The sequence below is a fragment of the Stegostoma tigrinum genome, chromosome 7 (assembly GCF_030684315.1).
Source record: "Stegostoma tigrinum isolate sSteTig4 chromosome 7, sSteTig4.hap1, whole genome shotgun sequence".
Classification (NCBI taxonomy): domain Eukaryota; kingdom Metazoa; phylum Chordata; class Chondrichthyes; order Orectolobiformes; family Stegostomatidae; genus Stegostoma; species Stegostoma tigrinum.
In genome coordinates this window covers 65,899,015-65,927,014 of record NC_081360.1, presented here as the reverse complement: position 1 = coordinate 65,927,014, position 28,000 = coordinate 65,899,015, and the positions used below count along the sequence as shown (strand labels likewise).

The following is a 28,000-nucleotide window of genomic DNA, read 5'->3' as shown; positions in this document are numbered from 1 at the left end:
CTACCCACACAGATTCTTCACCTTCTGACTCTATATCACTTCTTGCAATCAATTTAATTTAATTTCTTACTAACAAGGCAACCCCATTCTATCTGTCATTCTTTTGATAGGATGTGTATCCTTGGATATTTAGTTCCCTGCCCTGATCCTCTCGTAGCCATGTCTTTGTGATATCCACAACATTGAAATTGGCAGGTACAATCTATGCTACATGCTCAGTTACTTTGTCTTATATACAGTGTGCATTAAAGTACAACACCCTCAGTCCTGCATTGACTACTCCCCATCTCAGTTATCTCCTTATCTGCTGTGCCTGATGGTAGTTTCTTGACCCTTTCCATACTCTGTCCTATTAACTGTTTTGGAAACTTTAACTTCTGGTGAGCCCTTCTCCCTTTAATTTTTGCCATAATTCTCCATGCAACTGATAACTGCACACATGATTCAAATGAAGCTCATTTCATCAGAACAACTCTTTCCTTTTCCGGTATTGGTGCCAATATTCCATGAAGTGTAACCCGTTTCTCTCTCACCAATCTTTGAGCCATCCATTTACATCTTTTAATCTTGTTGACCTGTGCCAATTAACTCATGGAGTGGCTAGTAATCAAGAGATTATCACTTTTTTCGTGAAGCTAAGCCCCGTAGCTGCTCATATTCCCTCAACAGAACCTCTTTTCTCTGTCTATCTATATCAGTGATATCTACGTGGACCATAACAACAGGATCTTTCTCCTTCCACTCCAAATTCCTCTGCAGACCAAGGAAGGTATCTTGCACCCAGGCACCAGGCAGGCAACACAGCCTTTGGGACTCTCGATCCTAGCCACAGAGAGCCATATCTATTCCCCTGACTATGCTATCCCCATTTACATCTACACTTCTGTTTTCTCCTCCCCCTTGAATGGATCCCATGTGCTACAGTGCATTGTCAGTTTGCTGAACCTTCTTACAGCCCCCACTCTGATCCACACACAAAGCAAGAAACTACTACCTGTTTGACAAGCTCAAGGGCTGAGGCTCCTTCAGCCGTATCTCCTGGATTACCTGTCTCCTTCATAGTCAAACCTCTGTCCCTGCCCACTGACCAAATGTGAGGTAGTTAATCTAAGGAATGTGATTGCCAACTGATACATAGCACCCCTCTTATCCCTCCATGATTTTTCACAGTTTTTGAAGCTCAGACTCCAGCTCATAAACTCTGAGCTGGAATTCCGCAAACAAACCAATACTTAATACAGATGTTTTCACTATGAACCACAGTGAGGTCCACTAGCTCCCACATCGTGGAGTTACAGCATTATACCCAGTCCATCATCTCTATTTTAATTACTTAGTTCTTAATTTCATTCTTAAAAAATTCATACTGATTCTTTAGTTTGTGGACTGTAAATATTTCGTCTATTTACCTTCAATCCATGATAGATAGTCAAATTAGTAGCTATCATCAACCAATGAACCTGTGGTTGACCTCTGGTGTCACTCTTCACCTGGCCCCTGATCCTGGGCTTCAACTTATCCTGTTAAAAAAAGAACCTTATAAACTATAAGCCAAAAAAAAGCAAAAATCCCCATTTCCCCTCTGCGCCAACTTCCCACGTTGCCTCCAAATTCCCCGAATTGTACACTCACTTGGGCTGTGTCTCATACCAGCTGTGCTCTCTCTTTTCTGACCACGTAAAGCTTACTGCTCACGTATTTTCATCAGGCCCTTTCTTAAGTAGAGCTGAGATGATTCTCTCTGGTTAAGCGTCAGTGTAATCAACATGTATTTAAGCTCAATTAAAGCTTTTGGTGATTGACTGATAACTGCCCTTCAGTCTGCTGAGCTGCCCATCTTATTAAACATTTCACTAGACTACAACTTTTAAAATGGAGGAAAAAAGACTATTTACTAGTTCTGTTCCCACGTACCTCCAAATTTCTTGAAATGTATACTCAGCCAGGCCATGTGTCACTCTGGATGTGATCTCTCCTTTCTTAAATCAGAACAAGCTTTGTTACTGCTTCTTTACAATGACTGGACCTGGCCTATGTTAAATCTATTACTCTGAGGTATTTTTCAACCTCTTCTTAAACTAACGTATCATCTGTTTTACATGTGAGAATTTTCAGTTTCATATGGTGAATGTCATATGACATAGTTTCACACATTTGCAAATGTTGTGCTGATCCATTGTAATCCTTAACAGTTATCTATTTTGAGTTAATGGTTTCGTATAATTTATCAATTTAATCAGTTCATTAAATTTTTTAATCCAGATCACTTTCATAGTTCAAATTGCATCTGTTCCTCCAGACTTGCTTGTTCCATCTTCACTATCTTCCACTTCACATTAACGTGAGCATATCCAAAACTCTGCTGCCCCCTATCCTAAGCAAGTATTTTCATTTTTTGTGGTTACTGATTTTCATTAGCTTCCTCTCCAGTTTTACAATTCTCAACCATGTTTCAAGGGCCTTGCTACTTCCGACTGTTTTGCAAACCTTAAAAATCCTCACTTTTTTTTTCCATTTTCTTGCCTCTTGCATATATGGTGTTGTTAGCTCCGTTATTTGGCAATGCTGCTATCGTCTAAACTGGACACAAGCTCTAAAAAATCTTCCCTAAAATATTGCCTTACAGTGTGTCTCTCCTTTAACACATTGCTTCAAACTTGATTGTTTCTCCAGTATCCTTGTCTGGCACAGTATCAAAATTTTCATTGATAATCTTTCTGTACTGTAAAGATATTTTTTAAATTGCATTAAATGTGCTGCAGAAATGCAACTTATTTTTCAGACTTCAGCTTTGGTATACTCCACTCAGTTTATCAACCCGATTTAGCTCTGTGTCTGCACTTGTAAATGGTGTTTCCCTCAGTGACCACTTTCTTACCCATTCCCAAGTTTTTTTTCCTAACATATCCAAACCAGATTGTGTATGCACTATGTGTTCTTGGCCAAAAGCCCAGTTAGCAATTAGAACTTGAAACAGCTGAGTTCAAGAGAATGCATTGCTTGATGGACAGCTCTCACTGTCTGATCTCTGCTGCCAATTTTATGTGTATTGACATAGATAGAGATGACAAGTGATTGCAGTTCATGTTATTGATACTTTAGAGAGCTAGATATTTGACACGTTTGTTAACCTGGAGTGAAATATTTCTTTTTTACCTTTAAAGAAACTAGCAAGTTAGTACTGAAAATCTTTAAAAGGATTTTTAACACATTCTAATGCCACAGTTTATCGATTCTGTAGAGAGTATTTGAATGGATAGAGAAGTGTTATCTTTGGCATGGAGGGTACAGGGAGCCTTGGAGGTTGGTGAGTAGGCATAGCTTGGCTCCAGGGCCACAGTTGTGATTTGAGGGCTATAGCTTGGCAGAGGGGGCATGAGCCCTTGAAGAGTGTACAGAAATTAGGAAGGAACTTAAAGGCAGAATTAGTAAGGCTAAAACGAGCCATGAAATGTCTTTAACAAACAAGGCCAAGGAGAAACCCAAGGCTTTTTAATACATATATTAGAAGAAAGAGGGTAGCAAGGGAAAGAGTAGACCCACTCAAGGACAATGGAGGGAAGTTATGTGTGGAGCCACAAGAAGTGGGAGAGATCCTTAATGAATAGTTTGTATCAGTATTCACCAAGGAGAAGGACATGACTGATGTTGAGGTCAGTGATGAGTGTGTGAATACTCTAAAGGATGTCAGTATATTGAAGGAGGAAGTTTTGGGTATCCTAAATTGCATTCAGGTCGATAAGTCCGCAGGACCAGATGGAATGTATCCCAGGTTACTACAAGAGGGAAGGGAAGACATAGCTGGGGCATTAGCAGATATTTTCAAATCCTCTTGGACCACAGGTGAGGTTTTAGGGGACTGGAGATTAGTCAATGTTGTTTCCTTATTTAAGAAAGGAAGCAAGGATAATCCAGGAAATTATAGGCCGGTGAGCCTGATGTCTGTGGTGGGCAAGCTTTTGGATAAGATACTGAGGGGCAAGATATATGCACATTTGGAAGAAAATGGACTAGTTAGTGATCGGCAACAGGGTCTTGTTATGGAGAAGGTCATGTCTCACATTCTGATTGTCACCTTTTCAGAAAATTCAAAGATAATTGATCGGAGAAGGGCTGTGGATATAGTTTATCTGGACTTTAGTAAGGCATTTGATCAAGTCCCACATGACAGATTGGTACAAAAACTAAAATCACATGGGATGTTGGGTGGGATGGCTAGATGGATACAAAACTGGCTTTGTCACAGAAGACAGAAGGTGGTGGAAGGGTGTTTTTCAGAATGGAGACTGGTAACTAATGGTGCTCCACAGGGATAGTCTTATGTCCTTTGTTGTTTGTAGTATGTATAAGTGATCTGGAGGAAAATGTGTGTGGTCTGATGAGTAAGCTTGCAGATGACGCAAAGATTATTGGAGTTGCTGATAGTGCTGATGATTGTGAAGGGGTACCAAAAGATGTAGACAGATTTGCAACTTTGGCATAGAAATGACAGATGGAGTTTAATCCAGATAAATGCGACGTGATGCATTTTGGAGTATCAAATTTAGCCGTGGATTATACTGTAAATGGCAGAACCTTTAGGAACATTAACATACAGATGGATCTGGGCATGGAGTGACATAGTTCCCTAAAAGTTGCAACACAGGTGACCGGGTGATTAAGAAGGCATAAGGCATGCTTGCCTTAATCAGCTGGGGCATGGAGTACCAGAGTTGGCAAATCATCTTAAAACCCTTGTTAGGCCGCATTTAGAGTATTATGTGCAGTTTTGATTGCCACATTACCAGGAGGACATGGAGGCTTTGGTGAGAGTGCAGAGAAGGTTCACCAGGATGTTGCCCAGTCTCAAGGGCATTGGCTATGAGGAAAGGGCAAACAGACGAGGATTGTTTTTATTGGAAAGATGGTGGCTGAGAGGAGACCTGATAGAGGTCTACAAAATTATGAGAGAGAGGTTGGATAGTCAGAGGCTTTTTCCCAGGGGTGAAGTTTCACTTACAAGGGGGCACAGGTTCAAGGTGAGAGGGGGAACGTTTAAGGGGGATGTGCAAGGGAGGTTTCTCATGCAGAGTGTTGTAGGAGTCTAGAATGCACTGCCTGAAGAGATGGTGGAAGCAGGCACGTTGGTGACATTTAAGAGGCATCTGGATGGTTTTGTGAATAGGGAGGGAGTAGAGGTGTATGTACCTGAATAAGAGCATAAGGTTTGTTTTTTTTAGTTTAGATAGTGCATGATGATCGGCGCAGGCTTGTAGAATTGAAGGGCCTGTTCCTATGCTGTACTTATCTTTTGTTCTTTTAGTTCAAGTAAAACCTTTTGAACTTATCATTTAAAAGGTTGCTTCATGCAGATTATCATCCATCACAACTCTGAGGTGCAGTGAATCACAACATTGCTCATCTCCACCTATCTGGACTCCATTTTCTCCCCTTTGGTCCAGGAACTCCCCACCTATGTCCGTGACACCACCCACGCCCTCCACCTCCTCCAGGACTTCCAATTCCCTGGCCCCCAACACCTCATATTCACCATGGACGTCCAGTCCCTGTACACCTGCATTCCGCATGGAGATGGCCTCAAGGCCCTCCGCTTCTTCCTGTCCCGCAGGCCCGACCAGGCCCCCTCCACCGACACTCTCATCCGCCTAGCGGAACTCGTCCTCACACTCAACAACTTCTCTTTTGACTCCTCCCACTTCCTACAGACCAAGGGGGTGGCCATGGGCACCCGCATGGGCCCCAGCTATGCCTGCCTCTTTGTAGGTTACGTGGAACAGTCCATCTTCCGCACCTACACAGGCCCCAAACCCCACCTCTTCCTCCGGTACATTGATGACTGTATCGGCGCCGCCTCTTGCTCCCCAGAGGAGCTCGAACAGTTCATCCACTTCACCAACACCTTCCACCCCAACCTTCAGTTCACCTGGGCCATCTCCAACACATCCCTCACCTTCCTGGACCTCTCAGTCTCCATCTCAGGCAACCAGCTTGTAACTGATGTCCATTTCAAGCCCACCGACTCCCACAGCTACCTAGAATACACCTCCTCCCACCCACCCTCCTGCAAAAACTCCATCCCCTATTCCCAATTCCTCCGCCTCCGCCGCATCTGCTCCCACGATAAGACATTCCACTCCCGCACATCCCAGATGTCCAAGTTCTTTAAGGACCGCAACTTCCCCCCCACGGTGATTGAGAACGCCCTTGACCGCGTCTCCCGCATTTCCCGCGACACATCCCTCACACCCCGCCCCCGCCACAACCGCCCCAAGAGGATCCCCCTCGTTCTCACACACCACCCTACCAACCTCCGGATACAACGCATTATCCTCCGACACTTCCGCCATTTACAATCCGACCCCACCACCCAAGACATTTTTCCATCCCCACCCCTGTCTGCTTTCCGGAGAGACCACTCTCTCCGTGACTCCCTTGTTCGCTCCACACTGCCCTCCAACCCCACCACACCCGGCACCTTCCCCTGCAACCGCAGGAAATGCTACACTTGTCCCCACACCTCCTCCCTCACCCCCATCCCAGGCCCCAAGATGACATTCCACATTAAGCAGAGGTTCACCTGCACATCTGCCAATGTGGTATACTGCATCCACTGTACCCGGTGCGGCTTTCTCTACATTGGGGAAACCAAGCGGAGGCTTGGGGACCGCTTTGCAGAACACCTCCGCTCAGTTCGCAACAAACAACTGCACCTCCCAGTCGCAAACCATTTCCACTCCCCCTCCCATTCTCTTGATGACATGTCCAACATGGGCCTCCTGCACTGCCACAATGATGCCACCCGAAGGTTGCAGGAACAGCAACTCATATTCCGCCTGGGAACCCTGCAGCCATATGGTATCAATGTGGACTTCACCAGTTTCAAAATCTCCCCTTCCCCCACTGCATCCCTAAACCAGCCCAGTTCATCCCCTCCCCCCACTGCACCACACAACCAGCCCAGCTCTTCCCCCCCACCCACTGCATCCCAAAACCAGTCCAACCTGTCTCTGCCTCCCTAACCGGTTCTTCCTCTCACCCATCCCTTCCTCCCACCCCCAGCCGCACCCCCAGCTACCTACTAACCTCATCCCACCTCCTTGACCTGTCCGTCTTCCCTGGACTGACCTATCCCCTCCCCACCTCCCCACCTACACCCTCTCCACCTATCTTCTTTTCTCTCCATCTTCGGTCCGCCTCCCCCTCTCTCCCTATTTATTCCAGTTCCCTCTCCCCATCCCCCTCTCTGATGAAGGGTCTAGGCCCGAAACGTCAGCTTTTGTGCTCCTGAGATGCTGCTTGGCCTGCTGTGTTCATCCAGCCTCACATTTTATCATCTTGGAATCTCCAGCATCTGCAGTTCCCATTATCTCTGATACTATTTAAAAAGCTTGTCTTTTTTCATGACAATCAGTCCCGTCAATGTAGCAAATTGGGAGAGTAGAATGTGGCCTGCAACCTTAATTAGGTGCACGCATAAATGGCAATGAAACATAGAAATACTGGGAATGGGATTAAGAATCCTGAAATAAAGTAGAAAATGCTGGACAAATTGAACATGTCTGGCAGCTTCTGCGGTGAGAACAACAGTTGATGATTCTTCTATCTGACTGTTCTTCAAAACAGTTCTGAAGAAGTCATATCAGATTTGAAACATTTGTTTCTTTGTCCATAGACGATGCCACTCATGAGATTCTCAATGCTATTATTTTGCTTTTATGTCAGATTTCCAGCATCCATAGTATTTTGCTTTAGTTTGGAAATCCTGGAATCTGGTCCTGGCTGCAGTTTTCAACCTTCCACAGAGCATGTCTGACTTCCTGAGAATAAACCTATCAACTTTGTTTCTCACTTCACAGAAACTGCCAGACCTGTTGAGCATTTCCATCATCTGTGTTTATGTAAACTGATATGTTCTCTAATATGACTAATTTACTAACCATAGAAATGTAATTTTTTTCATGTACCCCACTAACTCTTCACTTGCAATCCAATGGGTGGATTCCATTCATCTGATTCTTAGGATGCTCTAGTAGCTTTTCTCAATTTGGAATGTCTTGGCAGGCTGTTTTCAGGCTGCTCTAGAAAAAGGAAAAAAGACCTGGGTTGATTGCCAGGAAGAACGAAAACTTGAATTCTTTTCTGTATCTAATTCATGAAGCTTTTTAAAGGGCTGGCTTATGTTAGATTGATATTATGGTATATCTGGTCATGCAAAGTTTAAAGCTATCTTCTGAAAGGGAGATTGAATGCAAACTTTGCCTGCAATCTTTATCAATAACAATACATCTGTCTTCATCTCATCCCCTTTTAAAAGATTATACTATTTACAACTTGCAGTTGTGATGACAAACTTGTGCTAGGAAAGAGAATCCCTTTTCCATATTTGTTATGTAATGTTCCAATGAAACAGTGCCAGCTCATTTACAAAGTACTACTCCAACTCAAATTTTATCTCAACCTCTAAGAAAGAGCTTGAATGTAATGTATCCCATGTCTTTTCCCCATCCCACACCACAACACAATCAATTTGAGCCAGACAGCTAGAAAGATTCAAACACGGAAAGCAATTTGCACTCTTCTTTGATTCTTAATGTAAATTTGACAGACACTGATGGGCCTCATGTATTCTGTGAAAGCTGTCTGTTTCATAGTTAAGAGATAATGGGAACTGCAGATGCTGGAGATTCCAAGATAATAAAATGTGAGGCTGGATGAACACAGCAGGCCAAGCAGCATCTCAGGAGCACAAAAGCTGACGTTTCGGGCCTAGACCCTTCATCCTCTCTGATGAAGGGTCTAGGCCCGAAACGTCAGCTTTTGTGCTCCTGAGATGCTGCTTGGCCTGCTGTGTTCATCCAGCCTCACATTTTATTATCCTGTTTCATAGTTAAGCTTTGGTGGTGGAATATTAAACCTTTTCCTGCTGTCATGTGCCAGGTAGGCAAGTACTTTTTCCACAAGAAATAATTGAATAGCAATTGAGAACACAAAAGCCAAGCTTTATTGCCTTCCTTTCTAATCCAGAACAATTGCAATAAATTGTTTAGCCATCATTCCTTCCTGGTGAAGATTATTTAACAGAACAAGTCATCAATTGGATCTGGAACCTTTTTACCATAATTACTAGATCAAATAGATCACTTAAGAAGTAGGGAAAGCTACATGGTGGATATAGATATCATAGTATTAGTTTAACATTTCCTACAAGTAAGGTTTATTTTCATAAAAACATGAAATAGGAGCCATTGTAGACTGTAAAACTTGAAGTGCTGCTCTGCTATCCAATGCAATCATGACTAATCTTGAGCTTCAACTCCATCTTATCCTCCCTCTGTTCTCATATCCTTTTCTTTTTCTGTGATACACCAAAAGTTGCCTATCCCAGTCTTAAATGTTGTTGAACACTTCCATTCAGGCCAATTGCATTTTGTACTAGGATTTTCAGAGCTGCATTGTAATCAACAGTAAACTGTACAAATTCATGAGATAAAACTGCCTTATTTTTAATGCTTATTTCATGCTGATACTGCTGTATAAACAATGTACAATGTTACAGTTGAGATGGGTGCTCACATGGTAGTTGCAGCTGCAGTACACAGGAGGCTTGTCAGCAACCAGGATAGGACAGTTTACGTGATCTTTTCCCTGATTGACTCTATCCTTTCTTGATCAGCATATTATTGCTGCATTGTTAGCAGTTTGCAGGTTACACCGTAGCAACTTGCGGAAATTATTTTGATTGTATCTCCTGCCCTTACAATCTACACTGTCACTTAGAGGAAACAACAAAATTGCTTGAGCAGCATCACCTCAGACTTGCTTTCCAAGTTGTGCAATATCCTAACTCAAATGTATTTTTCTTCAATTATCATTAGGTCAATTTATTGAAATTTCCTAGTTTAAAACCACTTTGAGAACCCCTTTACCACAAAGACAGTTTAAGCAGACACCCACCACTAGCTTTTTAAAATTTAGTTTGTTCGTGGCGTATTGATATCACTGTCCAAACCAGCAACTATTGTCTACCCTTTGTTATCTAGACGGCAGTTAAGAGTCCACTGCATTGTGGGTCTGGAGTCTAATGCAGACCACACCAGGTAAGGGTAGCAGATTTCCTTTCCCAAAGGACATAAGTGAATTAGATGGATTTTTGCAGCAATTGGCAATGGTTATATGGTTGTCAACTAGCTTCTTATGCCAGATTTTTACTGAATTTAGGTTTTACTATCTGCCATCACCCCATGTCATCTGGATGGCTACATGCATATGAGGGATTTAGAGAGATATGGGCCAAATGCTGGCAGATAGGATTATCTGTATTTAGGATATCTGATTGGCATGGACAAGTTGGACTGAAGGGTCTGTTTCCATGCTGTATATCTCTGTGAATTTGCATCCTCAGACATTGGCCTTGGGTTCTGAATGTACCAATGAGATGTGATGAATGAGTTTTGGGTACCAGAGTTGAAATAGCTGTTATCACTTGAGTATTAGTACTTGAGCATTAACTTATAAAGTTCAACAAAGTTGTATTGATGGATACCTGGCTACAGTCAATCGCACCAGTAATGTTGACAAAGGCAGCAATCGCTTTATTGTCCCTTACACTATGATGTTCGTATCACTAAGTGCAGAACAAAACAGCACAGCATCAATGGAAGAAATGGCTTTGCGGTCTGATGACGGCAACCCAGGGCAGAATCTTCTATCTTCGTTGGGTGTTTCACTTGCTTACTAACAAAGCTGGTCAGACATCTGCACGGACTCTTCAGAACAAGGCCTGTTATATCTTCCTCTGATCAGGCAGTTTGGTATATTGCCATAGACCTGTCTCTGCAATCAAAAACCCAGTGGAGGAAGAATGCTAAATATGAGAGCTGTTGGCCTCTGGTTGGCTGGCAGCTGTCACATTTGGCAGCACCATCGAGAAGGGTGTGGCTGCTGCTGGAAAGGTTACCAAGATTGTGAGAACTGAAATGTCAGGCTGGGGTTTTACAGGGTGGAGTTTAGGGGCTGAGGGTAATGGGGAGGTGCTGGCAGGAGTTGCCTTCAAGAATCCAATGCTCCAAAAGACAGGCTGTCTACACTGATTTACTAAATGTGTGGAATTTTTCTTGTTTGTCACTTCTGAAGCTTTGAAAATTAGAACCTTGATGGAAATAGTTACTTTATTGGTCCTTAAATGGCTGTTAATGTGGAGGCAGGACAGGAAAGATTGCACACACAGTTTCCACCCAGAACTTACTCAGGCAGGAAGACTTCAAGTGACTCCAGACAAACAGCAATGTGGTTGACTCTTAACTCCCCTCTGGGTAATTAGGAATAAACTTTTTAAAAATCACCAAGAGTTTAAAGACACAATCAATCGACTAGCATCTAATAAAACATTGGTGTCAGAAGGCAATTTCTGGTTCCATACCATTCTTCTATTGCAGGATGTCCACCTAGCCATCTAATGCTTCGGTGTACTGCAAATAAAATGGGATTTTATTTTTGAAGGGCAACTTCCCATAATTTCTTATTTAAACCAGTAATCTATTTTGCATATTTACTGCTATTTGTTTTAAACAATTCCTGCACCATTTCCTGTTTCCTTTTGTTGGCCTTCATTTTTAAATCTATGCCTTGTGCCTAAATTTTGTACAGGGCAGAAAAACTTGTTTGCTTTCAATTTCTTTAATCTTCAGGAAAAATTCTATCACATTCCCCCTGAACTTCCTCTTTTCAGTGGATTTTTTTTAACCCATACCCATCACCCCTTAATCTGGGATCTGTTATATCATCCTTTTTTCAATTGTTGTCCAAAAATTATATTTTGTTGGAATAGAAACTTCAAAATTATATATCGGAATTCAAGTGTATTCTCACCAGGGCTAAATACAGTTTTAAAATGATATTTCTTGAATTTTTCAATTGCTCATTTCACCACAAACAACTTGGGAACATTGTATCAATGGTTTAGAGATACATCCAGTAAAATTTCAAAGTCTCCCCCATGCTCAAGTATGTTCCTATGTAGCCATTAATCCAGATCAACCTCATCATGCATTTCCTGATATTAAATTGCATCTACCAGTTCTCCAATCACTAATCAAAATTACCAATCCAAAATTGAATGTATGCACTATTTTCTTACTGCTCCTATATTGATTTTGACATAATTTGGACACTGTGAACACAAAAGATCTTTCAATTTAATCTTAAAAATGAGAAATAAGAGCGGCCCTAAAAGATAATCTCCTGGTATTCTACTTTTAAATGGTTGCCAACTAGATATTTGCTCATAAACTAGTACTAGTCAAACATTGACCATTTGACAATCCATTTTATTGTACTGCCATTTCTTCCACACATTTGTAGCCAATGTAATAGCTGATTTTGAGGGCCATAATCTGCACTTCTATTTGACTGCTGTTTAGAAACCTTTGAAGTGACCATTTGATTTGAGTGACAGCATCACTTGAAATTAAAAGAAATAAATGCTTCTGCTTATTTACTGATTTTTCACAACCTCTTGCTGTTACCGAGCTATGTTTGAAGTTTAGTGACTGTTTTAAGAAATGTGGCAAATTGTACATGTACCAAGCTACCACAACAGCATTGTGCTAATGGTTAAATTATTTATTATTCATGATTCTGATTGAAGAATAAAAATAGGCCATAATCACCTTTGCATTATCTTCCTTAACAAATCATATGTGAAGTTACAATGACAGCCCCCTCATTTGTCTGAATTGCAGAGCAAAGCATGTAAGCAGATTGCAGGATTATAAGCAATACACGGATGTCTCACCTGTAGGGTTCTGAACGTGTCAGTCTCTCACCCACAGCCTTTTCTGCAGTTACTGAAATTAACAAATAGAAATAAAAGTGCCAGCAAGTTAAAGCAAACAATAGGGGAATTTTGTACTGATGATATATGTAGGAGTTGCATTGTTATTTTAACAGAAATTGTGATATTTCCATTGCAATTAAGGGAAGTATTTATCAGAGGTTATAAATAGACTGCCAGAATCTTTACAGAATATGTAAATATGCTAAATAGTTTTATTTGGACATTCCTCACCCTAAACCAAATCAGCTATGAATTACAGCCAGCAGTAGAATCAAGTGCGGTTAGGGTGCTGACGACTATTTTTCTTATTTTGGCATTGTGAGATTTGGTTGTCAACTGCCTGCCCGAAACTAAAGAAGAAATCTTTGGTTGTTTTTATTCATTCATGGGATCTGGGTGTCACTGAAGAGGCTGGAATTTATTTCCCTTTGCTAATTGCCCTGGAACTAAATGGCTTTCATGGCCATTTCAAAGGGCAATTAAGAGTCAAGCACATGGCTTGGGTCTGAAATCCCATGTAGGTCAAATCTGGTAAGGCCAGCAGATTTTCTTTCCTAAAAGACTTTAGTGAACTATGTGAGTTTTGTTACATGATTGGCATTAGGTTAACTTTTAATTAGTTGTATCGAATTCAAATGGCAGACTAGGTTTAAAATGCCGAAAGCACATCTGCTGTTATGTCTTACGTTTCAGTGCAAGTCATTTTTTCAGTTACTTACCTTGAGAGGGAAAATTTCGATCAATTGGAGATTCTTCAGTTTAGTCAGTATCTGAGTTAATAATTTATACAACAAATAGGTTTAGTTCTCAATATAGTGTAAGTAAGATAGCTAATGAAAATTATTCTAATTGAATTACATTGTTATACCATTTATTCAATGGCATTAGACTTGAGGACTCTTGATTTTTAACTTGGATCAAACGATGTCTTGTTATTCAAATAAATTGATATATATATACATATATATATATACACATTATATTTAGGTTAATAATTTATGAAACATTTACTTCCATACAACTGGCCTTGGTTTGTTTATTTTTTTGTCATTGTTCACAACTACCCACTCCCTCTTCTGTCTTGAAGGTGTTGAATTGCTGGAGCATGGTTCTTGAGGGACCAGTTTTCCCTGGAACTTTGTCCAGGGTACCAGTAATTCTGATGTGATCCTTGACAATGACATTGATTTTTTTTGTTCACTTGTGCGATGTGGGCATCACTGTCTGGCCAGCACTTATTGTCGTCCCCAGTCGCCCCTGAAAAGGCAGCAGTGAGCCACCCTCTTAACTGTTACAGTCCGTATGCTTTAGTTAGACCCACAATGCCATGAGGGAGGGAATTCAATTACAATCAATTGCCTATTTGCAGTGGAAAGAATTTTTTAAAAATTGCTGTGTTGAAACACATGAAATATGTTCAGAGTAAACTATTCAGCCCTTCAGAACTGCTGTGCCATTTGATATGATCATAGCTGATCATCCAACTCAATAGCTTATTCCCACTTTCTCCCCATATCTTTTTACCCTTTAAGGCATAAGGACCATAACTCCTCCTTGGAAGCATTCAATATTTTGGCCTCAAGTACTTACTGTGGCAGAGAATTCCACAAACTCATCACTTTGTGCGTGAAGATGTTTCTCCTTCATCCTAAACAGCTTACCCAATATCCTTAGCCTGTGACTCTGGCTCTAGGCTCCCTGATCATTGGGAACATTCTTCCTACATTTACCCTGTATAGTCCTGTTAGAATTTTATAGCATTCTATGAGACTCCATTAACATATTATCCTTCCTCAGAGAAGGAGACCATAACTGTGCACAATACTGCAGGTGTGGCCTCAGCAAGACCCTGTGCAACTGCAGCAAGACAATCCTGCTCCCGTTCTTGAATCCTGTTGCTATGAAGACCGACATACCATTTGTCTTCCACACCACCTGCTTCACTTATCTGCTTACTTTCATTGGCTGGTATAAGAAGACACTCAGGTCTTATGTCTTCCACTTTCCCAATCTATCACAGTTCCGATAATAATCTGCCATCCTGTTTTTGCTCCCGAATAGATACCCTCAGATTTATTCACATTATATTTCAGCGGCCTTGCATTTGCCACTCAACTTGTCCAAGTCACACTGAAGCACATCTAATCCTTCTCACAGTTCACCCTCCCACCATGCTTTATGACGTTTGCAAATTTTAGAGATATGACATTTAATTCCCTCAACTAAATCATTAACATAGATTGTGAATAGCCAGGTTTCAAGCACTGATCTATGCAGAACCCCGCTGGTCGCTGGCTGCCCCTCAGAAAATGACATGTTTAGTCCTACTCTTTATTTCCTGTCTGCCAACCAGTTATCCAGCTATGTCAGCACACTACCCCAAATCCCATGCACTTCAGTTTTTGCATGCTAATTTCATACGTGGGACCTTATCAATTGTCTCCTGAAAGTCCAAGTAAACCATATCAACTGACAGAAATAGTAGGAACTGCAGATGCTGGAGAATCTGAGATAACGAGGTGTAGAGCTGGATGAGCACAGCAGGCCAACCAGCATCAGAGGAGCAAGAAGGAGGGGGACTTTTTCTGAAGAGGGGTCTAGGCCTGAAACATCAGCCTTCTTGCTCCTCTGATACTGCTTGGCCTGCTGTGTTCATCCAGGTATACACCTTATTATCTCATATCAACCTTGTTATCTCATATCATATTATCGACACTACTGGTTATATCCTCAAATTCCAGTACATTTATCAAGCATAATCTCCCTTTCATCAATCTATGTGGACTCTGTCCAATTTTGTCACCTTTGGATAGTCATTGCACTGTGCAGTTATCTGCACTACATCTGGATCTTTTGTCATCCAATATCCGAACCCAGCAGAGAAAATAGCCATACCCCAGAAGTTATTTTCCCTCTCACTCAGGAGATATGGTCAATCTAACACCCTAATGAAGTAGCTGAAATATACCATCAAAGTGTTGAACCTAGGGCCTTTCTGTCGTGCTTGACTTGGCCAGCTAAGACTATGAGGGAGTTGTGACTCTGCTTTTCTTGTTTCTTCAAATTACAGAATGTTTCTTTAAAACATAAAATCTCTAAGCATTGTCTTGTATTGCATCAATAAAGCTGCTAAAGATTCAGAGATAATGGGAACTGCAAATGCTGGAGAATCTGAGATAACAAAGTGTGAAGCTGGATGAGCACAGCAGGCCAAGCAGCATCTTAGGAGCACAAAAGCTGACGTTTTGGGCCTAGACCCCCCCCACCCCCCACCCCCTCACCCCCCCAGAGAGGGGGACGGGGAGAGAGGGGGAGGCGGACTTGAAATAAATAGGGAGAGAGGGGGAGGCGGACCCGTAAATAAATAGGGAGAGAGGGGAGGTGGTCTGTCTCCCCCTCTCTCCCTATTTATTCCACAACCCTTTCCCCATCCCCCTCTCTGATGAAGGGTCTAGGCCCGAAACGTCAGCTTTTGTGCTCCTGAGATGCTGCTTGGCCTGCTGTGTTCATCCAGCTTCACACTTTGCTAAAGATTCAGGACTTGTTTTAATATTTTCTGAAAACTGTAAAATTAAAATAAAAGTGCATTTCTCTTATTATCCCTTAGATTTTGGATTTGTGGGTTATAGTGAAGAACTGCTCAGGAACAACACATTCCCAGACTATAGTCCGGAAGAAAATTTCTTCACAGTTTTTGGTGTCTTCTTTCCTACTGCTACTGGTAAGATGATATATGTGATTATTCATTTTTGAATGTTGTTTGTTTGTATTTACCATAATTTTAGACTGGATTTCTCAATGTAATTTATTATATGTACCACACTGGTGCATAGGAGATGTTGAGCCTCGCCTTTACCTTAAATAGTTGTGTTATTGGAGGAAACTTATCTAAGGCCCCCTGTAAGGTAGACAAGCCCAACAATGAAGGTTGAACAATAGGGTCCCTCCTGCATTCAGCCTCATGAACAGATGTACCTGTAAACTGGAGCTGAGTGACACATCCTCCCTAAAGTCCAATAATAAGGGAGGAAGGGTCACTGGACCTGAAACGTTAACTTTGCTTTCTCCTCCACAGGTGCTGCCAGACCTGCTGAGCTTTTCCAGCAACTTTTGTTTTTGTTCCAATAATAAGGGGTTGACCTGTCAATTAATAGTTAATACCTAACTCCCTATGAAAAGAGTTAAATCACAGATTACCATCTGGAAGTGAATCCAATAAGAGGTTGTCCACTATAAAAGTGAATTTGGTAATAAATTTCTCTCTCTGGTAGACTGTAATAATAAGCTGCCTTCTGCCGACACTACATCAGGCTTCTTGTGTATTATTAAGTCAAAATATCTTTGACAAGTTCCTGGAGATGCAAGATTTGTCCCCAAATGATTTACAAAAATTTACTAAGGCTAGGCTATAAGAATTCGTAGACAAGGCAAAGTTTTTTTAAAAAATGAAAGCAGGGACTAGGAAAGCAGACTTATCTTGAAGTAAGAGTGCAACATTTGAAGTTGGGGGGAAAAGAAAACGTAATTCAAACAGTAATGGTGAGCGGCAAACAGATGGTAGATGTGGTACAGCATGGCTTAAATGTGAAGTGATACACTCTAGTGTGGTGAACAGAATTGAGTATTATATAAACAGTGATATTTTGGGGATTGTGGATGTGCAAAAGGATCTGCGTTTCCTTGTACATCAGTCAATGAAAGTAGACGGATGAATGCTATAAGCATTCGGAGGGCAAATAGTTTCCATTGTAAAAGGATTTATGTTCAGAAGTGGGGATGCCTTAGTGCTATTATGGAAGGCCTTGGTGCAGTTTTGGTCTCCGTACCTAAGAAAGGATGTATGTGCCGTTGAAGGAGTGCAGTGGAATTTCACTTAACTGATTACCAGGGACGGCAGGACTGTCCTGTGATGTGAGATTGGTTTGGCTGGGCATGTATCCACTAAAGTTGAGAAGAATGAGGGAGGATCTGATTGAAATCTATACAATTCTAATGGTGTTAGACAGATGAGTTGCAGGGAGGGTGTATTCTCTGATGGGGGCTGGAATCTAGAACCAGGGACATAATCCCAGAACATGGATAGATCATTTAGGACTGGATTGTCAAAACATTTCTTAACCCATTGGGTGGTCAATGTCAACCTTTAGAATTCACCACCACAGAGGGTGTGGAGGCAAAGTCACTGAATATGTTTAAGAAAGAGATAGATAACTTGGTTAGATTTTAAAGGCACCAAGGAGTATGGGGAGAAAGCTGAATTGTGACATTAAGGTAGAGAGTCAGCTATGATCAAATTAAGGGATAGAGCTGGCTCAGAGAGCTGAATGGCCTACTCCTGCACCGAGTTAACTGTTTGTCTTGACATCTAGTTTTTCATATTCACGCAATTAAACATGTTTGCAATGAACAATGAGTGTATTTTGTTTCATTCTTTGCACTACAGGCTGAATGGTTTCTCTTTGTAGACCTACCATTCTGTGATTCTATAATTTCCTCTGCTAGGCTCTCTTTCTCCAGGCATTAACTCCAGGGACATCAAGCTTTTTACCGGAAGTCATTTTGTTGGCAGAGATGTTAACAGGAATTGATAATATGAGGCAGATTAATAGGCCCTGTATTTCTGTTTCAGCTTGCATGTAGTGCAGGAGAAAAATGCAGCCAGTTTCTAGTCTTAACAGCAAAAAAAATGAGCTTGCTGTTGGGATCATTGCTCAGATTTTCTACTTCCTACCCTGCATTTACTATTTTCTGTCCATGTTCAACCAAATTTCCGAAAGATAGCAAAGAGAATTCTAGCCTTTCTGTGTTTGTAATAAGTTTGTTTGCAACTTTCGCAAGGATGTTTGTGGACTTCAGATTTGCATGTGAAAGGATTCTTCATCAATGAAATCAAGGGCATATTGCCAAAGCCTCAACTAATTGTTCACTGTTAAACCTTGCCAATCCCAGCTACATGCCTAATTATGAAGCTCTGCATGTCTTTTCAATTTCTATGCCAGTCTTCACCTCTTTTAGATTCACCTCTTTCAGGCTTTTAGATTAGTTTAGAAGCTTTTACTTTTGTTTTTTGGGTATGGTATAACGTGGCTGTTGATGTGCTTTGAGCCAATTTTCTGCCACTGTTGAAATTCAGTTTCAAAACTTAAGTAGATGCATTAATGTGTAACGGATGTTACTTCACTGTTATTTGGATTGGGATGAAACATTGTTTACAGAACTACGGATTTACATCCAATAATTAAAGTGGTAAAAATCAATTATTGCAACTTAATTGTAATCATATTATTTTTCATTGTTAATCAAAATTGCCTGTTGACAAAAATGTTTGTGTTCTCAAAAGTAATGAATAAACAGAGACTGTCAAATGGAGTGTTTTACTAAATTAAGACCAGTGAGCAATTTCTCTTCAAGCAACCTAGAGTAAAGTTCTCATTGTCTTGTGACTGAAAGAACAAAATAATTTGTTGCATCGTAGTATTTTGTCCAAAAAATGTGGAAGGAATTTTTCTTTATCTGCGAATGAAAATTTGCCTTGAATTCCTGGTTGCCATAACAATGCCTTTTACCTACTCATAGCAGATAATTCTCAAGGCCTTCATATTTGTCGTGCACTTCAGAAGGGTCTTGTTCATTTTCATTTGAGGGGTACTTCCATTAATCATCATCATATTTTTCATGTGTAAATTTATATTCTGTGTTGCAGAACTCACTTTAAAACTCAGGTGTTCAATCTATTAGTATTTAGGCAGAAAGGCCATGGGAACTACCTAGCATTATGGTTCATCGTAGGTGAATACTAGAGTTGATTGTAATTGTGTGTGTGTGTGTGTGTGTGTGTGTGTGTGTGTGTGTGTGTGTGTGCGCGTGCCTGTCTGTCTGTCTGTGTCAGAGAAAAAGAGAAAATGGGTTTAAGGAAAAGTTGCTTTCCAGGATATGGTTGCTGCAAGCAACTTTTTAGCTCATTTAAAATAAACGAACAAGGCTACAAAATTTAACTTTGCTTTGAATAAAATGAAATCTATTGTTTATAAAGTAAGTGAATAAAGCCAGCATTGTTAATTTAGCAATATGGTTTTTGCTTCTTATTATGTGCATATTTTATTGTGACGATACTGTAACTTTAAGAGGTGTATTTTTTTCTGTTTTTCTTACAAAAATAACATTGATACAGAGGTTTGGAGTGGTCTGGTCAAAGACAAAATATTTAACTGCTTGTGAGGTCTTTTTTTTAAAGTTGGAACACTAGAAGCAACCTGAATGTATGGGTCAAGCTCCCACAGAACCAGGACTTTTAGTTTTAGCTATCTGCAGTTGTTGGGGTATTGAGCTGGATGTGAAAGCACTATTTCCTCTGTCTGTTTCAGCTAAAAACTGGGGTCCTGTCCCTGTTGGTAGAATTGTATGTGAGAGAATCTATTTTCCTGAATTTGCCTTTACTAATGGTGTGTTTAAGGGATGTAATTACAGTTGAATAGTTAATTAGTAGTATTTAATATATATTCTATTTTATTAAGCGTTTTGTTAGTTCCAGTTCAGCCAGTTCTTTTCATTTTACTTTACCTGTGTTTAATTGTAGTGTAAAAATAAAGTGTGTTTTGCTTAAAGTCAAGTCATTTGAGAAATCAAATCACATCTGGAATACAACTCTTGACACTTAGCCTAGATCTTATCTTTTTCTTATTTTAAAGTTATCTTCTTAATATATTTTGAAAACGTTTGGTCTGGTCTGTAGCATTATGCAATCAGATTCAATCCTCACTTTCTTCAAGGATTCTCTTAAAAGACATATCAATCAATAACGTTATTCACTTTTGTAGGGACTTCTTAAAAATATGCCAGAGTCCTCTGGAAATATTTGCACATCCCTGGTTATTCTAAGGGATAAAATTGTAATTTATCATCTCTTGACTGTGAATGCAAGATCCACAGTTCGTTGGTACTCATGCAATACTTCCAAGATTTTCTATTGATTACCTACTTTTGAAGCAAGGCACTTGTGGCTGATCGTAGATTCTCCCACTAGCTTCAAATACAGCAATCTCACAGTTTCTACTCCTCACTGGATTCCAACTGAGATTAAGCCTCATCTCCTACCCTGATGGTCATTAATGAAATTGGTGTTTACTCTGCTTATAGCCTAATTCTGACTATCATTTGTTTTAGTTAACTTCTCTTAGTAAGCTGCAAAACACAAGACGCTCACTCTGCAACTGAGAAGTGGGCTGGAAAGGCTGAGTATTTTCAAGGTTGAGATTAACATAATTTTTAATAAGTAAGGGAACGAAGGGTCATGGAAAAAGACAGGAAAGTGAAGTTGTGAATTATCAATTCAGGCATGATCTCATTGAATGGCAAAGCAGACTTGATGGGGCAAGTAGACTATTTTTGCTCTTATGTCCAATCGTCTTTCCTAATAAAGACAAAGATAAATTGAAACCAAAGAACCATCCTAAATTCCACCCACCTCAGTGATGACCGAGGTAGATAAACAAGAGGTGGGAAGACTACAGCAACCCAGGAGAAGTCAATGTTTTGGGTATTACCCTTCTTCAGTCTTAATACCCGAAATGTTGACTTCTCCTTTCCTCCATATGCTGTCTGGCTTGCTGTGTACTTTCATCCTCCTGTTTGTCTACCTTGGGTTCCACCTCTGCAGTTTGTTTTTTTTCTAAGTGATAACCTCGCTTGCTTTGGGTTATTCTCAAACTGACATAAACTAATTCTCCATTGTTTAAAATGGCTCCAGCAAAACACACCTGTTTTATAGCTCCATATCTCCTTTATTGACTATTCAACAGACATAGATATTCACAATTATATTATTTAAATGAGGCAGAAAGGTACAGATTCTGTAGCAGCTATATTAACAATCCCCAATGGATTGCTAGGTAAGGTTAGTGACACACACAATGTTTGTGATTTTACTTTATTAACATTGATTTCTGTTATCTTCAGGTGTGATGGCAGGATTTAACATGAGTGGAGACCTTCAGAAACCTGCATCCAATATCCCTATTGGGTCACTAGCAGCTGTGGGCATCTCGTAAGTTCTAGTGGCTTATAGTTAATTTACAAATTATAGACCCTGTCACAAACACTTCCGTCATGTCCTTGTATTTGAATTCAAAATTAGCATTTGTGGCCATGCTTTGCGAATGAAATAAATGTCTGGTAATTGTTTTTCAAAGACACAACATTGTTTGAATATGATGACCGTCTTCATACTTGTAACATGATGGTTTGTACTGTGGTGGTTATTTCTTTGTTAGCATTGCCTCATGGCTCGAGATCTCTACCCTGACATGTGATTTTTTTGTTGTAACCTGAGATGATGCATCATTTGCAACTTTCTCTTTTCTTTGGGCCCTCTTCTCAACCAATTGATCTTTTCTATTCACTCCTTTCAAAGATTTTTTTATTCAGTATTGGAAGAACACAGCTGTTAGTGACGTCTCCCAGTTGCCAGTGTTAATGTTGACCATCGTCCTATTTTGTTTGCAAGTGTCCTTGTTGCAGCTACACAAGAGATTGTGACCCAATGGCCTGTTTACTGTGTAGAAGCTCTTTAGATACACACTGCCATCCATCCAATGAACTTGATTGAGCCAGCAAAGATATGTTGACTTTGTGAATATTGATGGAATTAGCATGCTCCAATATCTCTGAGTTTGTGACCGTGACCTGTCAAGAGATACCTTGGAAATTCCTGCACCAACAAAGTTAGAAACTATTCACCAGAGTTTAGTGCTCCATATCTGGGAACATAGCGTTATAGGAGCAGATGTGGCCCATTCAGGAATTTGAGCATTTTCTGCCATCATTTTTTAAAAAGTCATTTAAAGTGTGTAGGCATCACTGGCTACACAAGCTTGGACATCCTTAATGCTCATGTTGATCATATCTGAGCTTCTGCCTCAATGCAGTATTCCCAAATTAATCACACACCCCTTCTCTGGAGAATACAGGCTCAGTTTCCTCACTCACCCATTATAGGATAATCACATCATCAGTCTGATAAACTTCTGCAGCACATTTTCTTTGGCAAGTATCTCCTTCCTCGGGCAAGGAGACCAAAACTGAACACAATACAGTTGGTGTAATCCCATCGGTGTTCCATACAATTGAAGCAAGACAATTTTGTTCCTGTTCTCCAATAACTTGCTGTAAAGGCTAACAGTCAGGAAGAATAAATCTGAAGAATTTAACTAAACGTTGAGAGATTGCAAAGTTCTGAGATGTTGAGGGATCTGTCAGTCCTGGTGTGAGAATCACAAAATGTTAGTGTGTGGGTCTACCTAATAATTAAGAAATCTAATAAAATGTAGCTTGATTCAATAACAAGTGGGAAGGTTGTGCTCCACTCATAGCGCATTTTTGAGATCATATCTGAGTTTAGTGTTCATAGAGTAGTGCAACACAGAAACAGAACCTTCAGTCCAACTTCATGCTGACCAGATATCCTAAATTATTGGCCCATATCCATCTTAAATCCTCCTATTCGTGTACCAATCCAAATGCCTTTTAAATGTTCTAATTTTACCCGCCTCTATCACTTCCTCTGGCAGCTTGTTCCATACACACATCCCCTTCATGTGAAAAAGTTGTCTCTTAGGGACCTTCTAAAGCTTTTTTCTGTTACCTTAAACCTACACCCTCTAATTTTGGACTCTCCTACCCTTGGGGAAAAGACCTTGGCTATTCACTCTATCCATGCCCCTCATGGTTTTATAAACTTCTATAATGTCACCCCCTCAGTCTCCGATGCTCCGGGGAACATAGCCTAAGCTTATTCAAACTCTCCCTTTAGCACAAAACCTCAAACCTGGCAACATTTTTGTAAATATTTTCTGCACCCTTTCAAGTTTCACAACTTTCTTCATATAGCAGGGAGACCAGGATTGCGTGCAGTGTTCCAGCAGTCTAATTGATATCCTGTACAATCACAACATGACCTCCCAACAACTATGATCAATGCACTGACCAAGAAAGGCAAGCGTACCAAATGCCTTACCTGTGACTCTACTTTTAGTATTGGTCTCTTTATTTAAGGAAGGGTGTAACTGCATTTGGAGCAGTTCAGAGAGGGTTTACCAAGCTAATAACTGGAATACTAATCCAGTGTCTGCAGTATTGTAAGTCTGAAACAAACACAGGGAATGCTGGTGAAACTCATCAGGCTTAGCAGTATCTGGGGAGATAGAAACAGCTATTATTTTGTGTACAGTATGACTCTTCTTTGAAGTGATCCTTGCAGCACCCTGCTGCTTGCAGCCTGTCAACTTGAGAATGACTAATTTATCCCCTATTCTTTGTTTTCCGACTGTGAACCAGTACTCAGTTCTGTAATCATGACAATGGCCAAAAAAACGCTTGCCTGCTTTCCTAACCAGCCCCACCACTCCACAAACACACATGGACATGCGGACATGCTCACATACTCACGCCAATGAGTAGGGATCACCCATCTCCTTTCTTCCTACATACGTTTAATATACCTGTAACGACTTTATTAAACATCCTTGTGTGTCATTCTGGGCTTCATGGATATACCAATGTGACTTATCCTCTTATATATTGGAGTAGAGCTGGATGAACACAGCAGGCCAAGCAGCATCAGAGGAGTAGAAAAGCTAATGTTTCAGGCATAGACCCTTCTTCAGGAAACTTTTCTGAGGAAGGGTCTAGGCCTGAAACGTCAGCTTTCCTGCTCCTCTGATGCTGCTTGATCTGTCGTGTTTGTCCAGCTCTACATTGTGTTATCTCAGATTCTCCAGCATCTGCATTTCCTACTATCTCTGACTTAATCTCTTCTCTGTTTCAAAATATAAAACAGATATTTTTGTAGCTGGGGATATTTCCTGCACATCTGCCATCTAGGCAAAGTGACCACGAGTTCCCACATGACACAGGATGGATTTCCACATAACCAGGCTGTCCTGCCATGCCTTAATCTTACTTTTAAACGGTTTACTTTAAACTGGAGACTAAATGCAGGAGGGTGATGGCCTAGTGGTATTATCGCCAGTCTATTAATCCAAAGACCTAGATAATGTTCTGGTGACACAGGTTCCCACCAGGGCAGATAGTGGAATTTGAACTCAATATATTAAAAAAATCTGGAATTAAGAATTTACTGATGCCTATGAAACCATTGCCAATTGTCTGAAAAAGCCAAAAAGCCATCTGTTTGACATGAGTCCATTGCCGTCCTTACCTGGTCTGGCCTACCTGTGACACCAGACGCACAGCAATGTGGTTTACTCTCATTTGCCCTCTATAATGACCTTGCAAGCCATTCAGCTGCACCAATCGTGACAGAGCCTCAAAGAAATGAAACCAGATGATCACCAGGCATTGACAAAGGCTCCAGAAAAAAAAAACAGAATAGCCCTGTTGATCCTGCAAAGTCCTCCTCACTAATACCAGGGAGTTAGTACCAAAGTTAAGAGAGCTGTCTTATAGACAAGCCAAGCAACATAAAAACCAAAAGAATTGCAGATGCTGTAAACCTGGAACAGAAACAAATGTTGCTGGAAAAGCTCAGCAGGTCTGGCAGCATCAATGAAGGAAAAAACAGAGTTAACATTTCAGGTCTTGTTCTGAGGAAGGATCACTGAACCTGAAGCGTTAACACTCATTTCTGTTCACAGATGCTGCCAGACTTCTGAGCTTTTCCAGCAACTTCTGATTTTGCTCCTAGTCAAGCGAGAGCCTGACATACTCCTACTCATGGAATCATACCTGACAGACAATATCCCAGACATTGCCATCACCATCCCTGAATATGCCCTGTCCCACTGGCAGGGCAGACCCAGCAGAGATGGCAGAACAATTGTATACAGTCAGGAGGGAGTTGCTCTGAAAGTCTTCAACATTCACTCTGGATCACTTGAAATCTTGTAGCTTCAGGTTAAACATGGGGCAAGGAAACCTCCTGCTGATTACCATGCACCATTTTCCCTTATCTAATTAATCAGTACTCCTCCGTGTTGAACAACAGTTGGAGGAAGCACTAAGGATAGCAAGGGCGCAAAATGTACTCTGGGTGGCGGATTTCAATCTCCACCACAAAGAGTGGTTCAGCAGCAGTACTACTGATTGAGCTGGTTGTGTCCTAAAGGATATAGTTGCTCGACTGGGTCTGTGACAGGTGCTGACGGAACCAACAAGAGGGAAAAACATACTTGACCTCACCCTTACTAATCTGCCAGCTGCAGATGCATCTGTCTATGACAGTGTTGGTAAGAGCAACCACCGCACAGTCTTTGTGGAGATGAAGTCCCACCTTCACACTGAGAATAACCTCTATTGTGTTGTGTGGCACTGTCACCATGCTAAATGGGACAGACTTTGAACAGATATACCAACAAAAGGCTGGGCATCCATGCGGCACTGGGGACCATCAACAGCTGCAGAACTCTACTCAAGCACAATCTGTAACCTCATGGCCTAGCATATCCCCCACTCAACCATTCCCACCAAGCTAGGGGATCAACCGTGGTTCAATGGAGAGGACAGGAGGGCATGCCAGAAGCAACACCAGGCATACCTAAAGATGATTTGTCAACCTAGTGGAGACACCAGACATGACTACTTGCATACCAAACAATATAAGTAGCAAATGATAGATAGTAGCAAAAGGATAGAGCTAAGCGATCCAATAACCAATGGATCAGACCTAAGCTCTGCAGTCCTGCCACATTCAGTTGTGAATGGTGGTGGATAATGAAACAGCTCGTGGGAGAAGAAGACTCCACAAATATCCCCATCTCAGATGATGGAAAACCCCAGCACATCAGTGCAAAAGATAAAGTCAGAGATCTCACAGCAATCTTCAGCCAGGAGTGCCAAGTGGATTACTTTCTTGGCCTCTTCCAGTAGTCCCCAGCAATGCGGATGGCAATTCAAATCAGACCATGTGACCACTTCCAACCAGAAGGACAAGGTCAGCACATACATGGGAACACCACCACCTTCAAGTCTCCCCCCCCCCCCCCCCCCCCCCCACAAGCCAATCACCATCCCGACTTGTAAATATATCGCTGTTCTTTCACTATCACTGTGTCAACATCCTGGAATTCCTTCCCTAATAGCATTGTGGGTCAACCCACAGCAGGTGGACTGCAGTGTTTCAAGAAGGCAGCTCACTACCTCTTTATCAAGGGCAATAGAGGACGGGCAATAAATGTTGGCCAGCCAGCGATGCCTACATCCCACACAATGAATAAATAAATAAAAAACGTAAAGTAAATTTCCTCAGCTGTCAGGTCCAATGAATCTAGCTCTTTGCAAACAGTTTTACTGGGTACTCACCAACTAGCTAGCATTAGACTTTTTGCACTGTTGCTCTTGTTTTACAAACTGGGCAGTACTTATTCCTAGCAGCTGCTCGTGTTGTGAAAGAGAGTGAAAGCTCTAATTTACATTTAAATAAAGGCCTTAAGCCGCCCTCCCTAATTGTAGACTTCTGTTCTGGGCTGTTCCCACATAGGCCTGCTGCCTCTCTGACTGTCGGGTGAGGCAACATGTCTGATGTTGGTATTAGAGTTATGATGTTTCTGCTTTGAATGAAACAGTTTCAAGGCTATATCCACACCCTGGTACATAGTAGGGATTGATCCGTATCACAGCCAGTGCTATGATAGTTTTGTGCAGTGAGAATGCTGTTCAGAGTGATATTTGACAATGATGTGATCCTGCTGATGCTGGGAACTGCCTGATTTGAAGTGACTGGTGAGCAGTGCAACATTCCCACCACCAGAGATAGCCCTGTTCTCCATGTCAGTAGAGATTGACATATCACTTGTAGCTTTCTCCCCTGTTGTCTTACACCCTGCAGTGAATTTGGAGCTTCCTATCCATGACACATCCATGATATCCTGAGCAAAATCTTGCCTTCCCTGGTTGAGTTCAGGGGAGTGCTAAGCACTACATATGGTGCTAAATTTATTTCAGGAGTTGCCAGAAATTAATTACAGATATCAAATTGTAATTGAGCTCCACCTCATTTTTTTGTCAGGGTTTTACTCTGCAGAGCAGGCCCAGTGGGCTGAATTAACTGGTTCTGTGTCTATATCATATTGTCCTATAGTCTTCAACTCTGTTTGGCAGAGGAAATCTTTGTCTATAACTGGAAAGAGTGGTTTGATTCATGAGTGCTCGAGG

At 41.2% G+C, this 28,000-nt stretch overlaps 1 protein-coding gene across 8 annotated transcripts in view; it reads left to right on the top strand.

Moving 5' to 3' along the window:
- Positions 1-28,000, top strand: part of slc12a8 (solute carrier family 12 member 8) — a 155,079-nt gene that overhangs the window by 83,574 nt on the left and 43,505 nt on the right. For all 8 annotated transcript variants that reach the window (XM_059647374.1, XM_048534977.2, XM_059647375.1 and 5 more), the window contains 2 exons: positions 16,443-16,556; positions 21,791-21,878. In XM_059647374.1, coding sequence (XP_059503357.1) covers positions 16,443-16,556; positions 21,791-21,878 — 202 coding nt within the window. The remainder of the gene's footprint in view (positions 1-16,442; positions 16,557-21,790; positions 21,879-28,000) is intronic.